Raw genomic sequence first — 17,115 nt, 5'->3', positions numbered from 1 at the left:
CATATTTCTAAACTCTAAAATAAGCTAAACATTCCTACACAGGTTAAGAGTTAAATTTTAAGCTTTTCTTAGTTAAACTAAATAAAATAATCAGAATAAACGATTGGAGGAAAAAAGCAAAGATGTTGTGATCAAATAGTTTGTACGGCAGAAAGAAAAACATGTTTCAGTAGATTGTATGTTGGAAACCACAGTAGACACAGTAGACTCAAATCATTGTTACTGAGGAATTCTGCCTTAAACAGTAAAGTGTTCTTTAACAGTGTGTGTGTGTGTCTGCAGCTGTTCTTTGTGTTGTTGCTGCATCGTTGCCTCAGGGGGAAAGTTGTGTGTGTGTTATGCAGACTAGCAGAGACTGCAGCTGTCAGCAGCCACACACACTTTCTATTCTTCAAATCAAATCACAGTGAAACATGTTCACTGACAGCTCAGCTTCAGCATCGTCTTCATGCTGTGACTGCAGCCGTTCAACTCTGTTTGTCTTTAACCCAAATCATCACAACATGCAAATATAATCATCAAAATGATGTGACTGGAAGGATGCAGCAGTCTGTGCTCCACCTTTCTCCTCCACACCTGCAGGTGGAGAACATGGATGCATGAATCTCTACAGAGTTCTTTGAATATTATCCGTCTCATCAGTTTTCAGTGAACAAAACTCCTCACAGAGCCAAAATAAGCAGTTTGTATCCAACATAACTCAGCTGGACTCTGATGCTCCGTATAACAGCCACACATGAGTCTGGATTCACTCAAAGCATTGAACAAACTTTATTGGAAATGAAGCTTTTGGACATTTGTTCTCTGATATTTGCTCTTCAGCTCGAGTCTCCATCAGTGGGAACATTTCCTGATTCAACTTTTCTTCTGTTCAAATCAAACTCCATGAGAATCAAAGTGTGAATCAGAGTCCTGATGATCAGATTCTATAGAAACATGGAGACTGTAGAGGATTTACACTCAACATGTTCATTTGTTCCCTTCAAGAAAAATCAGAATAGAAATCAAGCAATTCTTCCAATGAACGGGATCGATTAATGTTATTGACAGGACAGATGATCAGAGGTGCAGAGTTTTTACCTCCATAATTCAGACTGGGACTGAAGAATGGGTGGAGTTTGTGAGTGAAGGAGCAGCCAGTAAAGGAGTAGATCAGAGCTGCAGCACCTACATCATAAAAGGAGACCAGACCCTCCTCATAATCCACAAACACCCCCACCTTCTCAGGACCAGGATGAAGACAGAGGGGGACTGGAGGACCAGCAGCAGCTTTGTACTCATTTCCATTTCTCAGCACTACAGTCCAGAAACCATCCTGAGGTCTCAGTCTGATGTTTCCCTTCCTGTTGATCGACTCTGTGGCCACTCCTAAATCCCACTCAGTCTTTCCTTTAACCTGAACCTCAAAGTAAAATCTGCCTGAAGAGAAACTCTGCTCTCCTAAAACATTAACACAGTAAGAAAATCTCTCTGGGTTGTCTGGAAGTTTCTTCTCCACATCAGTATCATACACTTGTTTTCCATCATCAGACAGGATGAGATTAGGATGAGCTGTATCAGGATCCAGAGTCACATCCACCTCATGCTGCTGCACCCTCTGCAGCTCAGCCTCTAACAGCTTCTTCTTCATGGGTTTCCAGACTGTCTCCTCCAGCTGAGCCACAGCTCTCCCCACAGTCCCCTCATATGATGGTGGATGAACTCTGACCTCTGTCCAGTCCTTGCTGGGTGGAGCAGCTTTCAGGGAGGAGAAGCTTTGGAGGAGGTGGAGGTGGTCTTCAGAGCGTGAGAGCTGCTCCACCTCAGAGCTTCTCTCCATCAGCTCAGAGATTTCCTGTTCCAGATCTTTGATGAGACCTTCAGCCTGTTTCTCTGTAGCTTCCTGTTTGTCTTCGATCTCCTTCATGAGCTCCTTCAGGCGTCTCTCAACAGACTCCATCAGAGCCGTGAGGACCTGAACACCTTCTGCTTTCTGTCTGTCTGCAGCATCTTTACTCATCTTCACCGACTCTGTGATCTCCTGAATCTTCAGTCGTCTCTTCTGGATCATCTGCTGAATCTCAGCCTCTGTCTTCTCCAGCTCTGCCTTCTTTCCTTCATATTCTTCTCTCAGAGGAACAAACTCGTGGTTCTTGTGGTCTAAAACAGGACAGAGCACGCAGACACATGTCTGGTCGGTCTTACAGAACAGCTCCAGGAGTTTATCGTGCTTCGTGCACATCCTGCCTTCCAGGTTCTCCACAGCATCAACCAGCTGATGTCTTTTCAGACCTTTCACTGTCAGATGAGGCTCCAGGTGAGTCTGACAGTAGGAGGTCTGACACACCAGGCAGGACTTCAGGGCCTTCAGTCTGGTTCCAGTGCAGACGTCACAGGGAACTTCTCCTGGTTTGGCAGCTTGTTGCTCTGAGCTGCTGCTGCTGGCTTTCTGCTGAGCTTCACGTCTGAACTGAGCAACCATCTCAGAGAACAAAGTGTTGATCTTCAGCTGAGGTCGAGTGTAGAAAGTCTCTTTACACATGGGACACTGACAGCTCTGACTCATGTCCCAGTGCTGACTGATGCAGGTTTTGCAGAAGTTGTGTCCACATGGTGTAGTGACTGGATCAGTGAACACATCCAGACAGATGGAGCACAGAAACTGATCTTCAGATCGCAGATTGCTGGCAGCAGACATGTCTGCACTCTGAGGGAGAAAGAAGAGAAACATTTGATTCAAAATTCACTTTAAATTTCATTTTACAAAGAGAGAAACAAGCGTCAGTAGTCTGAGGAGCTTGGAGAGAAAAGCGTCTGGACTTCTTTAAGTTTCTACTCATCACAGAAGCTTCTTCACCTCATCCTCAACACGGACCAAGGAATGAATACTGCACTTTTGGAAGAACTCCCTCCCCTGCAGCCTCTTATCGTCAAAGGGACGGAGGTGGAGAGGGCAAACAGCCACAGATTCCTGGGACTTCAGGTTACATCAGACCTGAGCTGGACTCTCAACACTACAGCAACTGTGAAAAAAGCCCAGCAAAGGCTTTATTTCATTCGGCTGCTCAGGAAAGCTGGCATGAACCACCACCCTCTCACCCAGGCCTGCAGAGGACTGATAGACAGCATCCTCACCGCAGGCATCACTGTCTGGTATGGAAACACTACACAGACAGAGAGGAAGGCTCTGCAGAGTCAGAAAGTCTGCAGAGAGGATTATGGGAACAACACTTGCATCCATGGACCTGCACATACAAAGCTGCACATACAATCTCAGACACAACAGAGCGGACAGCAGCATCACACACAGAACACGATTCTTCAACAGCTTCTTCCCCACAACTGTCAGACTGACGGCAAACAAAAACACACTGAACACTTAAAATAACACAGCACTACTTAACCTCATTTTGAATGTATCAGCGGTTCACTGACCATCGGGCAATACACTCACAACAGACTTGTGAAACAGATCTGTGGAACAAATGTGCAATACTGTGAGTGCGATAAGAGGTAGAGAACTACACACTCTCTGTACATTTTCTTCTTTTTCTTTGTATATAGAAAATAGTACAAATAAAATAATTCACGCGGAGTGTGAGGCATGAATTATGATCAGTTATTTTTTTAAGAATTCTAGAAATGGTTGCCAAATCATACAAAAACTCGCCAGTTTCCCCTCTCTATCAAATCTTATCTGCTCCACCCTGGCCACAGACACCATCTCATTAAGCCACCTGTTAAAACACGGGGCCGAAGAAGACCGCCACTGTAAAAGAATAAGTTTCTTTGCAGCCAGCATACCCATTGTAATTATCTGTTTTTGTGAAAAGGAAAAAGATTCGACTGATGCAAATGATCCAAGTATAGCCAATGTACCATCACGTGGTACTTTTTTCCTAAATTGGTTTGAAAACCACATAAAAAATCTGGCTCCAAAAAGCATTCAAAACAGGGCAATGCCAAAATAAATGTGCAAGGGAACCTTCACCGACTTTACATCTGTCACATAAGGGGGATACAGAATTATAGATCCGGTTAAGTTTAAGTTTAGAAAAGTGTAGTCTATGAATGACTTTAAACTGGATTAGTTTATATCTGGCATTTATTGAGCCTTTCTGAATATTGGACAAACAATTTGACCATTGGTCTTCAGACAGAGGGACCCCGAGGTCTTCAGCCCATGTTTTCTTAATTCGGTCGGAATCAACTGGGATTGTAAAGCACTTAACAAACTGAGATATCAAATGTTTAAAATCTGCTTTCCGAATTATATCAAAGTAAGTATAACTTCGTGGCTTCAGTGGAAAGTCTGAAAAGTTTTGTTGAACAAAATTCCTTATTTGAAGATAACGAAAAAAATGTGATTGAGGTAATTGAAACTTTTCTTGAAGTTGAAGGAAGGACATAAATTTGTCATCTGTATATAAGTCCTCAATGTATTTCAATCCCTTTTCCCCCCATTCTAAAAACACCCTATCCATTTTACCTGGTTTAAACAAGTAGTTATGTATTATTGGCATTCCTACTGAAAAATCAGGTTGTTTGAGAGATTTCCTAATTTGACTTAATATCTTTAAGGAGTGTTTAACAACAAAATTACGACTGAGCGAATTGTTAAAAGAACCCGTGTTAGAAAACAATAAGACCGGTAATGAGGCTTCAGATACTGTTGCTGCCTCTACCTGGAGCCAGATCGGAAGCTTGTCATGACAATAATCAATAGGCGAGCCCCACTGCCAGTGCAATAGAGCTCTTGAATTTGCTGCCCAATAATAATGTCTAAACACAGGGAGACCTAACCCCCCGCAGGAAGTGTTTTTTTGAAGATGAGCCATGGATATCCGAGGGGGTTTTCCTGCCCAAATGAATGAGTGAATCAATGAATCAAGCTGCTTAAAAAATTTAAGTGGCAAGTGAATAGGAAGGTTTTGAAAAAGATATAAAAATCGTGGCAAAGACACCATTCTAACTGGATTTATTCGACCGATCAGAGACAGAGGAAGCAGCTTCCATTTTCTAATATCATCTTTGAACTTATCCAGCATTTCCAGGAAATTCAATTTATAAAGGAGTTTGGGATTTTTAGAGATCTTAAGACCAAGATAGGTAAAAGACGTAGTTACTAATTTGAATGGGAGTGAGCTGAGGAACTTTGGGCATAGATTATCTGTTATTGGCATAAATTCAGATTTATCCCAATTGATCATATATCCTGATAATTTCCCAAAGTGTTTAATACAATTTAAAAGATTAGGGAATGAGATTTCTGGTTTGGAAAGGCAGATCAGTAAGTCATCTGCATAAATGTTAACAAGACTTTCCACATTCCCAAATTTAACTCCCTGTATACCTGGGTGGTTTCTTATGTTAATGGCTAGGGGCTCCAGGGCTATATCAAAAAGAAGCGGTGAGAGGGGATCCCCCTGTCTCACCCCGCGTTGTAATTGAAAGGGAGAGGATTTATCTGCATTAGTGAGAATACAGGACACCGGACACAGATAAATCATTTTAATCCAATCCCTAAAGTACTCCCCAAAACCAAATTGTTTTAGAGTCTCAAATATATAAGACCATTCAATCTGATCAAATGCTTTTTGAGCGTCCAGAGAAAGTACTGCTGTTTTAACCTCTTTTCCATAACCTAAATTAATTGTATTTAATAATAAACGGACATTATTAAATGACCATCTACCAGGAATAAAACCTGTTTGATTAGGATGTATAATTGTTGAAATAGTTTTTTTTTCTTCCTTTTCTTTTTCTTCTTTTTTCCTTTCTTCTTTTTTTTCTTCTCCTTTCTCCTTTCATGCTCATAAGTTCACAAATGTTAAAAACAGTAATTGTTCTTGGTTGATTTTGTATAAGCATGTTATGTTTAATTTAAATGCAAAAATTAAAAAAAATTTAAGAAAAAAAAAAAAGAAAAGAGTACGACTACCCTACTCCGGACTTCATTTCTATCCTCCTGCTTTTTCTGTCTTTATATTGTTAAAGTGTGATTTGACTTGGAAAGCTCTGCACAAGTATTCCACTGTGCATGGACTGTTGGTCCTGTGTGAAAATGTCAAAATAAAAATCTTGAACCTTCAGTTGTCAGAGTAACTGGTGGAGACCCAGCAACACACTCAGACACAAACTGGTTCATCTGAAACACAAACTGAACAACGTCGTGTCTGCTGTACAGTGCAGCGTCCAGATGAACAGGATCAACAGGATGAACATCTTTTTAACAGTCGTTACAAAGATGTGAAGTTGTTTGGCTGACACAGACAAACAGTATCCCACATTCTTGATTTTTAGCTCACAAACACGTCTTATAAGGACTTATTGATCCTGAAATGTTGGAGGTTTTAGCTCTTTAAACAGTAAAGTTACAGGAGGATACAGATAATTATCAGGAAAATGTCCTCGGTTTGTTAAAATGATCCCGTCCGATAACACACGAGAACAATAAATGTATCATTTTCTGTTGTAACCCACAAACTGAACGGTCACACTCATCTTTCATGTTGTCACTAAAACATCACTCCTTCCACGTCTAGTTGGTCGTGATGGAGGCGGAGTGCGTTGGGTCCGCTTTCCCTGCCCAGCCGATGTTCCTGACGCAGGGAAACAGATCCTGTTGGGGATCCCTACCTTGGCACAACACCTGCCATGGTCTTTGCACACTCACCACAGTAAATGCATCATGTTGTCAGCTTTACAGTATCATAGTCAGAGAAACTGGTCAGGCCGCTCTCTTCCAAATGTCTACACTTCACCCTTTTACTGTCAGTGGGCTCAGAGTCCATCTAATGTGGCTCATTATCTGATGCCGTCTGCAGACCAGTGTTAGACACTGAGAGGTTGATGGCTCCGTGTCAGAGCACCGGCCTTAACGAAAAAGTTATCAATCGTTCTTTTCATCTTTTCTCATTACCCACAGCTACATCCACTCCTATCAGGCTGCTCACCTCTGCTGCGACGATTCAAACAGGCGGAAAGTAAATAATTTGGAGACGGTGCGTTTGTGTCACAGTGAAGAGTGAACACAGAGACTTTCTAAAACAATGATGCATGTTAGTCATGTGATGCAGGCATGTGACCAATTAAACAAAGATAGTGGAGAGCATTATACAGCAGCAGTTTTGACAGTCCTATTAAAGATGAATATCAGTCTGCACATGCTCCACAGAGCTTTTCTTCAAGTTCTTTATTTCTCTCTCGGTTTTGCAACTTTGTACTTTTGTGTTACTCGCAGCAACAACTCCACCTCATTGTTAGTCCATTTTAAAACTCGGTGCTTTTCCTCCACCTTTTGCCGCGACGTTTCAAACAGCTGGAAAGTGAATAAGCGGCAGACAGAAATGAGACCGGTCGAATCGTCTTGCGTTTCACGCATGCGCAGGACTGGAACGTAAGCGTTTTCAGCCGTCTTAATGTGGACGCACAACTCTGTGAAAACGACTGAAAACACCAGTGTGGAGGCGGAGCGCTGTTTTCAAATCTATCCGGGCGAGTGTGGACGTAGCCTAAGTGGCACCATGGAGAAATGAGGTGGCGCTCTAGACCCTGATGAAGTGAACAGAGTGAAGATTTGTGTAGAAGCAGGAAGTGTGATCAGCTGCACTCACCACTGTTGCTGAGAGGAACCTGATGGACTCCAGTGAATCTTCTTTTAGAGACAAACAGGACTCGACTGCAGCTCTGCTGCTGCTCTCTCACACTTTCACTTCTGCAAAATGACGTTGAGCTTCTTGTTTTTCAGGTGTTGCTCCGCCTCTTCTTGCCTCTCCCTTTACAGGAATCAGCCGGTCTGTACTCAGTGACTGTGTGCAGCGGGTGGAGGAGTGAGGAGTGGTGTGTGGGTTCACACAGTAATGATGGCCTCAGGTGATCAGGAGAAACTCACCTGGATTTCCTTTTTCCACAGCAGACTGAGAGCTTCAGGTGGACCCTGAAGGAGGTCTCAGACACAGGTGGTAAAAGTACACACAGTGTGTACTGAAGTAGAAGTACTACTGTTAAAAATACTCCAAGTACTGTTTCAACTTCTTTACTCAAGTAAAAGTAAAAAGTAGTGGCTGTGAAATGAGAGTAAAAAGAGCTGATTGAAGAACATTTCTAACACGTGTTTATACAAAGCTAACTGAACCATGTGCTGCATCAACGTGATAATAAAACAATATTATTCACTTTGTTTCTGTCTAAATTTGAATTCTAATAAATATTTTAGCTTGAAATAAGTGAAAAAAATCTGCCAATGGAACAAGTTAAAACTCTCTATTTTTTCTCTGGTTTCAAGATTCACTGTCTTGAAAAAAGTTCATATCCAGTGGCAGACGCCCAGTGGCGTGTCTAGAAAATTTTTGTTGGGGGGGCCAGGTAGGGGCACAAATTTGGAGAAGGGTGGCAGATGTAATTGGCAGATAATGTTTAAAAAAAAATTCTACCAACCGTTAACCATAATTCAATAATCGTATAAACCTAATAACCAAATGCACTTTTAACTCTTATTAGAATGAGATTTTAACCACTACGGTGCAAAGTTTTTAGATACTGCGTTGATAAAGTACAAGAGATGCAATCAGTGCTATGTCAGTGTTTACTCAGCAGTCAAGGACATCAATATTTACATAGTATTTTTACTGACATGTAGTGCACATATGTTTTGGGCAAAAACATTTTTTAATATTAAAATACGAACATTTGTAACAAACAATTGAAAAATTAGCCATTCCAATGTAAAACTTTATCTGCCTGTTAAAAAAAGAAGATAATCTTCTCACAAACTGGTGTTTGATTTTGAAACAGGAAAAAAGTGGGGAAACAACTGAAAAGACTAATATTTGAATAAAACCTGAAAGCAAGTAAATACTTTCTATGCTGCCTTATGGTAAACTTTGGTAATATTGATCAAGAACAACACTGGCTGATGATGAAATACAGTCAGCTGGCATGGTGACACTGCCAGTATTAACCTGCAGGGCTGGACTGGGACAGAAAATTGGGGATTTTCACTACAGACCGACCCACCAGGTATTAAAGCCATAAAGACTTTGACTGAAAACAAACCCTGTTGTGACAGTGATGTACAGTCTTGTTGGTATATGTATGATTTCTATACTTTTTACGTCAGATAAAAACTTTGTTTGAAAGATTTAGATAATTATTTAATAAAAGCGAGATATTTTAAATGAGAATAAGAAAGAAAGGTATTTCTTTATGCCCCCCTCTCCCTGTTAATGCCCTACCTGCCCCCCTGGCAACACTTTGCTAGACCCGCCCCTGCACAGTTACCAGCTGTCAGCTACATAAAAAAGGATCCTGGTGTAAGTTGTCTCTCAGAAACAGTTCATAACTTCCCTTCAACTCATCCATGTCACCTAAAAGGTAAACCTGTTTCTCCATCACCTGTTCAGCTCTGATGATTCAGTAAGGACATCTCCTGGTTTCAGCTTCATGTTTCCCTCTCACCACATATCCAAACCGACATCATGACCAGCAGCTTTACAGCTGTGGCTCCAGCAAACAACAGCTGATACTAGAAATTAATATTAAATAACAACAGCTGATCAAGCTTAAACGTGCTGCTGTTGTTTAGCGCGACATCTGCTGGTTTCCTCTTTGTGGCGCAAAGTGGGCGATAAACAAACAAGAGAGCCGATCAGCTGATCATTGATCAGTTTCATGATTGAAGTAGCAACAGGAGAGGCAGGATGAGAGAAGAGGCAGCTGTGCAGCATAAAGACAGAATAAATCCAGCTTTGTGTCTTTTTCCATTCTAGCTGAAGTTCGGGACAAACTGCGTCTCTTCTCAGCTCAATACGAAACGTGTAATATTTTCTCTGAATGAGGGACCATTCCATTTTTTAAGGAGCCGTTGGCAACTCTACTAACTAACCTTATGAATAAAATAAAGTTCACTATCAGAAACATCATAGCACCACCCAGCTGTATAAAAACTCCTCAAGCTGGCTAGAACGCAGTATGAGTTATTGCAACTGACAGTAAAAAGTCAGCACAACGAAAATAAACTCCACCTAAACTTGGTTTATATCTGACCCAGATAGACTGCAGGTCATAACTTCTTACCTGAAGTTCAGTTCACCTGACACTCGGACTGGTGGCTGCCTCGGGGCTCTCCTCCTGCCTCCCCTTCCCTCATCCACCTGTTGCCTCTGTGGAAGCCCCGCCATAGCCACCACCAAACAACGGAGTTATTTCTACACATTGACCTGCATCTGGCCAATCCACCACCTCTCATTGTTCATGCCATTACAAAATAAATAAAAAATAAGTCACTGGCCATATGCCCGATGGCCAGTCCAGCTATGTTAACTTGCAACCAAATCTGCAGCTCCATACAGCAATGTTACGACTTAGATTACATCTTATAACTCATAACTCTTATGTTAGCTCCCCTCAGTAGCATACTGTCTGAAATATTCCACGGCTGCAATAATTCTTTAAGTGTTATTTTTTTCCTTGGTATTCTAATTTCACCGAAGTTTACTAAACTCAACAAACTTAATATTACTTACCGGGACATTTATTCTGTCCTCATTTTCTTTCACCGAAAAATAGTTTCCTGCAGTTCTTTCGCGCTTGGCTCTCCTACCTTTGCTAACGTGATGCACATAGCGCAGAAGCCGATGCTGCATTCACTTACACTCGGATATCTGAGCTTCAACGTGAAAACATAATCGGACATTTGATATTTGATTGAATTTTATTGTTTTGCCTTTGGGGTGGCACCTGGGGTGGCCAGTCTGGTTGGGGGGGTGGCCTGTGCCCCCCCAGGCCACCCCGCTGGACACGCCATTGCAGACGCCCTCAGACATCAGTGCGTTGGTGGTTCTTTGTGTCCGGGGATGGGCGTCCAGGTACACACCGGCTCACTCCTTGGTGGGTGCTTGTCGGGGCCTGGAGCCTGGGGCTCGCTCGGGCCACTTCGGGGGTGGGGTGCCCCCGGCCTCTCGGCCTGGGGCTCGGTCACTCAGGCACAGCTGGCTGCCGGCGGAGCTCACGGGCGCGTCACTGCAACTCCCCCTGGCTTCTGCTCCGCGGCTGCTGAGTGAGCCCTCATCTGGGACTCTCCTCAGCTCTTTCTGGGACAGTGGCGCAGCTGCCCCTCTGTTGGTCTTCCTTGGTCTCTTGTGTTCTGGGGGCCTCTGGATGTCTGGAGTTTTGATCTCCTCCATACCTGCTTCATGCCCTGGAGGACGGGGCTGTGGCCCCCCCACACCCTCTAGCAGATCATTACATGAAGGAACCTTTTAAAAACAAGCGCGTCCATGCTCACAGGTGTACACACGGGTGATCACACACACAAACTACACCCTTTTGGGCTCCTACCTCAAAGCACACTGTGTGCTGTCGATCTTACAATAATGTTTAATATTTAGTATTACTGTTATAGTCACATAGATCATCGTGATGTTGTTTATGCTATTGCTCTAGTCTTCCTCTGCTTGTTTTCATTTTTCTTTCTCAACAGGTGATCAAGAGAAAGGAAAAAGAGAAAAAAAAGGTGATGAAGCAGATTTTCATCGTGTTTTCTCTCTCTCTCTCTTTTCTCCTTTTTCTTTCTCTCTCCTTCTGTTAACTTTCTTCTGAACTTTTCTTCTTGTTTTTCTTTCCCGTCCCCGAGTCCAGTCCGGCCTGATTACAATAACTTATAAAAATAACTAATAAAGATCAAATAAACTATGACAATCAAGTGGACCAGTATTGCAAAAGGCCCACTTGGGAAAGTAAATCTGTTGGGCATTTGTCTTGGCCTTCAGACATAATTCTGATTGCTACAGTGCCAGACAGGACACACACACACACACACACACACACACACACACACACAAAGAAAAAGATAGACCTGAAAAGCTCAATTGAAGGCCGGACAGCCCTGATGCCAAAGGATCCCAAGAAGCAAGTGGTCTCACCCGAATACCTCGGTACCTCATACTGAATCTTGTCCATGCCCGCTATGACTCCCCACACCCACTATCAGATCGTTACACGGAAAAACCTTTTGAATATAAGTGCACACAGGTGTGCGTCAAGATGAACCGAATCAACCTTTTGGGCACTGGCTGCCTCGAGAGCGAAATGCCGTGACCTGTTATTGGAGATACAACATCAGGAAATCTTTATATGGTTTTAACCTGCTGTGCCCAGAAAATGGCACAGCTCATGGTGTGTTTGAAAAGCTGGGAAATCTAATATTGGATGCACTTAAGCTGCAACTGGGAACCAGCAAGGTAACACATTCACATTTAATGAAGTTTGGTGTGAGTGAGCAAGTATTTCACTGAGGCAGTTCAGTTCAGGGGGATGTGTAGGCTGGGATATCATCCACGTAGGCTTCTAGTTGAACAGCGTTGACCAGCCTCATCAGGAATGTTGCTCGTTCACGTCTGCTAAATTTTTAAATCCAAAACTTCAATTATATTGTACGAAATGGTCAGGTGTGACAAAAGCATGTATGCATGATTACAGTTTTTACTGCCACGAGGACTGGACCGGATTCTGGACTGGAGTTTTTCCCATTTTGTGGATAAGCTGTCGGTCCACCGTTTACCTCAGCTGTCAATGCTGGAGCTGAGAAATGTCCACTTTTATTTACTCTCAAACTGGGTGTAAAACTTTGTGCAAGTTAATAAAGCTCACTGCTGACCGAGGACAGCCATGCTGAGGTGAGCTGTCGACGATATGCTAAACTGTTGGTTAGCGTTGGTATTAGCCTCTGTTAGACTGTGCCAGCTGCAAACAGCAGCTAACAGAGGCTTTTCCACTTTCCTTGAAGTGGATCCTTCATCATTTGTTTGTATTCATGTGTTTTTGGCAGTTCTAGTAAATTGTAAACTCAGTCAAGAAAATCTGGATAAATGACAGATTTGTGTATGAAATGTTTTTAAGTATAGTTTTTAAAGTACTTCATCTGGAAACAGACTGTTTTTCAATGAGGCCTAATACTTTTCTTATGTTGAAAGCTGATAGAGGACAGGGTTTGATGAATATCTGTGAGAGATTAGAGATTCAGAACAGAAACGCTAAGGCTGCTAGTGTTTGTCTTCATACCATTTTTCTTGTATCCACTGATATTAGCTAATAAATGTACGGTCTGCACATTTCTTCTGTGTGTGATGATGATTTATTTGTATAAAGAAAAAACTAGCTGTCACAACACAAATCAGTCAAATGTCTGTTGTTCTACATATGTATATGTGTTACAGTGCTGCATTTCTGTCCTGACCTTTGACCCCATGCTCAGACTAAAGGTCCACACAGGCTGGTGTGTAAAAACGGCTAACAATGCATTTCTGTGTAAAGCATCATTTGTAGTAAACATTTAATGCCTGTTTCAGTTTTACACAACCTGATGGAAAAGAGAAGGAGAGCAAAGGTCAGTGAAGGGAACGACTGTAGTGCAAATACAGGTGATGTCAGTGAGGATGTGACCCTGCTGCCCTCTCCTAAACAGAGGAGACATTGTTAGCCCAATACTGTCAGGCCAACATCAGCAATAAAACAGGGAAGATGTGGGGTTAATGCGCACTAATGTTAAAGAAGATTGTGTCACAGGGTTTTAGAGAAGCATTACATGTTAACTACAGTAGCTCCATAATGAATGAGTAACACGGGAAAAAGCTGTCCTGTAAAATTCAAACAAATCAAACAGTTGGAGCTGTTTAGTAAAGGAGCCGCCTACTAATATCATGTAAAAATGTTTAAGAATTCAAGAAAATTACCGTATTTCCCGGACTACAAAGCGCACCTGAATATTAGCCGCACAAGCTAAAATCAGGGGAAAATCCTGTTTTGTACATACATTACCGCACGTGACTAAAAGCCGCAGGTGTTTCAATGTTGACTGATCATATGTAAGAGAATATGCACAAAGCGAATTGTCAGGAAAGAGACGGCTGTTTGGAGACACACCCCTTTTATTAATATTTTGAAAAACAAGTTATGGGTACATATTTGCATAACCTTTTAGGTATATGTACAAGTAGCGGTAATTACAAGTACAAAACATGTACTGTGCTTCATAAATGGGTAACAAATGTAGTACATAACAATAACCTACACCCCACCAGAAAAATAGCTTCGGACTACTGTTATGTATGAACCAAGAATTATTGTGTGCTATGCAAGCCATCGCCAGTAGGGGGCACCACGCCCAGTTATGTGTGTGTGTTACTTATGTGTTATCCCAATAAAGAAGAAGTCAACTTGTAAACAAACTATTGTGTGTGCAGTCTGACTCGGCATAAGCTCTAATAGTGTATTGACACTACAGTGGAAATATAACAACTACCTTTTAGGCTCAGGTGCAGCGACACGGCTTTAACAAGAAGAAAAGTCAGTCATTCACCATCTTTCTCTTCTTCCTGCGCACTAAAACCACCAAAGTCCTCTTCTCCAGTGTCGGATACGAACAGACTCAGGGTGGCTTCCTCATCCACTCTCAGCTCCTTTCCTTCGTTGTCACTTTCAAAACCAAAGAAATCCTCGTTGTCAGTGTCAGAGTCGAACACCCTCTGAAGGGCCGTGGCGGTGTCCTCCTCTCCATCATGCAGCAGTCCAGCCCTTCGAAATCCGTTGGTGATCGTGGATGTTTTCACACTTTTCCACGCTGTCAGAATCCACCGGTGGAGTTGAGCATAACTTGCTTCTCGCAAGTTTATCGCCGCTCATCATCCACGCCTCCTGCTGAACGCGAGGAGGAGGAGGAGGAGGAGGAGGAGGAGGAGGAGGAAGGAGGATGGGAGATATGAGTGGTGATGGTTGTTGTTGTTGTTGTTGCTCTTTCTGTTGTTGCAACAGAGATTGGTGTCACAGAACCTGCAGGAGAGATGAGGAAGCTGGTTCAGTCAGTTTATCATCAGCTTAGCAGATTGGCTTTAAACAGGAAGTGATGTCAGTGTTCTGACCTCTGACCCTCAGAAAGCTCTGAGGAGATGATCCAAACTCATCAGGAGCACACCAGTAGAGACCTTCATCAGACTGCTGCACGTTAATGGTGATGTTTTTCTCTGATTTAGGTCCAACAGGACGTCCATTAAAGTAGAAATAAGCTGCAGCTGTGCCACCAATTTTGTTTTTACAGCGTAGAGTGACATCACTTCCTGTCCTCACAGGAAGTGCAGGGATCTCCAGGATCACTTCTTTATCTGAGGAAAAGACCCACAGAGTGATGTAGAGGTGGTATAACAGTCTGCTGTTAGTCTGATGAAATGAACGACTTCATTACCTGATACAGTGATGTTGACTTCTTCACTCTTCTCTCCAGCTTCACCTTCACACCAGTAAACTCCACTGACTGGGCTGAACTCATCAAAAACACAGGATGGACCATTGAACCTCCCGAAGCCCCGCCCCCCTGCTCCACATGACTCAGTCCTACTTCCTGTGTCCCTCTTCACCGTCCATCCATCAGAGCCCAGCTGACCGTCACATGTCAGAGACACTGAGGCTGCTGTGAAGAACTGCTGAAGGTTTGGACTGACGCTCAGAGAGACTGGAGGACAGACAGACAGTTTCTATCAGTGTTTACACTCAGTGTTTGTCCTGGACCATGGTGCACTTCATCTACTCACCTGCACAAACAGTCAGTGCAGACAGCAGCAGCACACACACACCTGCAACAGGAGGTCAGAGGTCACTGAAGGTCAGAGGGCAGGAACCTGTTTCAATCTGGTCTTGTTCCAAAAACATCACATTAAAGGGGGGAGACCTTTAATTCACTTTTAAGGTTCTGTTTAGGTTTTAAAAGTACATTTAGACTTATAAACATCACACAAAGCGCCAGCTCAGTTTTAACACATGCTGACGAAACTATGTTGGTACACTTGGTCTGAATGAGGTGGGCGTCATATCTGTTTTGACAATCCAACACCCTGCACCTAAACATTTCCCAAACTAAGCAGATTTTGGGGAATTGTTGATTATTGGAAGCAGAAGAGAAACTGCTCCCCACTCAGGCTTCATGAAGACTCAGCAGTTTGGATGGATGGGCAATGGGGAATAAAGGAGTAAGGGGTACAGCAGGCAAGAAAAGCATTCTCAGGATTAAACAGTCAGAACTTATAAACCAAAGCCATGGGATAAGGGTTAGTTGTTTATTCAGCATCAGCTGATGAATAAAAACCTGGAGAAGCTGCTTCATTGATCTTTATTCACAGGTTTGAGTCCCAGTTTGCTTCTGTTTGAAGCTCATCATGAGAAAACAAAATACACAAAAGTAAGGTAAATGACAAAAAAACTGTCTCCAGTCCTTTCATTAGAGTCCACATAAAGGAAAGTTTGCTCTCTATAGTGGAAGTGAAGACTACATAACAGAGGCAGACCAGAGGAGCATGTGGTACCTGCAGCTAGCAGCTGTGGTTTCCTGAATGAAAGTTGATCTTCGATAAAAAAAAAAGAGGTTGCCTGACTTCTCTACAAGTCAACACGTTACAGACAACAAACTGGATATGAAGGTCCAACTCTCTGAGTCCAGAACACACGATGGATCTGAACTTTAAAACAACAAAAACACTAAAGAAGAAGAGTGAACTCTTCTTCTCGCAAAAACGTAACTTCAGACTTTGGACAGACCTGAAGAGATTTCATCTTAGAGTCAGTCAGTGAGAGCATCCAGCACACACTCTGTTACTGTGTTATAAGATAAATGAACGCTATGAGTGAGTGAAGGATTTCAGCGTTTGACTCACCGAGGAGCAGAGACACAGATGAAGTCTTCATGTTGTCGGGACGACGACTGGCAGCAGAGTGACACCTTCAGCTTCACCACTTCCCTGTCAAGATCATCACGCTGCTGCTTCTGGACAGCGAGGACGAGGAAGAGCTGGTGATGCGCAGTTAGCTGATTTGGATCAAAGCTGGCTCCTTATTTGGTACAGAGGAGGGAAGTAGAGGGCGGAGGTGGCTGTGAGCTGGGGTTTAAGAAGCTGCTGTACATCCAATCATCCAATCAACACTTAGGAACTCTTTCAAACCAGCAATCAGCAGCATCCACCTGCCTCAACAGTCAACACACACATATCCATACTCACATCTCAGAGAAAGCAGAGAAAGATGCACACCATCCCGTGGGAGGAGCCAAACGTCTAAAAATATTTGACCATGTGATCATGTATCATGAAATTT

At 42.8% G+C, this 17,115-nt stretch overlaps 2 protein-coding genes across 2 annotated transcripts; both read right to left on the bottom strand.

Annotated features, from left to right (window-relative positions):
• Positions 1–747: 747 nt before the first annotated feature.
• LOC113017948 (E3 ubiquitin-protein ligase TRIM21-like) lies at positions 748–7,723 on the bottom strand. Its single transcript, XM_026161037.1, has 2 exons — positions 7,596–7,723; positions 748–2,686 (listed from the first exon to the last, which is right to left on the bottom strand). The coding sequence occupies exon 2, from the start codon at positions 2,675–2,677 to the stop codon at positions 983–985; it is 1,695 nt and encodes a 564-aa protein (XP_026016822.1). The 5' UTR covers positions 2,678–2,686; positions 7,596–7,723; the 3' UTR covers positions 748–982.
• Positions 7,724–14,853: 7,130 nt separating this feature from the next.
• Positions 14,854–16,710, bottom strand: LOC113017939 (uncharacterized). The gene is made up of 4 exons (XM_026161033.1): positions 16,680–16,710; positions 15,564–15,605; positions 15,218–15,484; positions 14,854–15,137 (listed from the first exon to the last, which is right to left on the bottom strand). The coding sequence occupies exons 1-4, from the start codon at positions 16,708–16,710 to the stop codon at positions 14,854–14,856; spliced, it is 624 nt and encodes a 207-aa protein (XP_026016818.1).
• Positions 16,711–17,115: the final 405 nt, after the last annotated feature.

The sequence above is a fragment of the Astatotilapia calliptera genome, unplaced genomic scaffold, assembly GCF_900246225.1.
Source record: "Astatotilapia calliptera unplaced genomic scaffold, fAstCal1.2 U_scaffold_3, whole genome shotgun sequence".
Taxonomy (NCBI): Eukaryota; Metazoa; Chordata; class Actinopteri; order Cichliformes; family Cichlidae; genus Astatotilapia; species Astatotilapia calliptera.
Note: the sequence above shows the minus strand (reverse complement) of the source record. Positions and strands in the feature narration are given on the sequence as shown.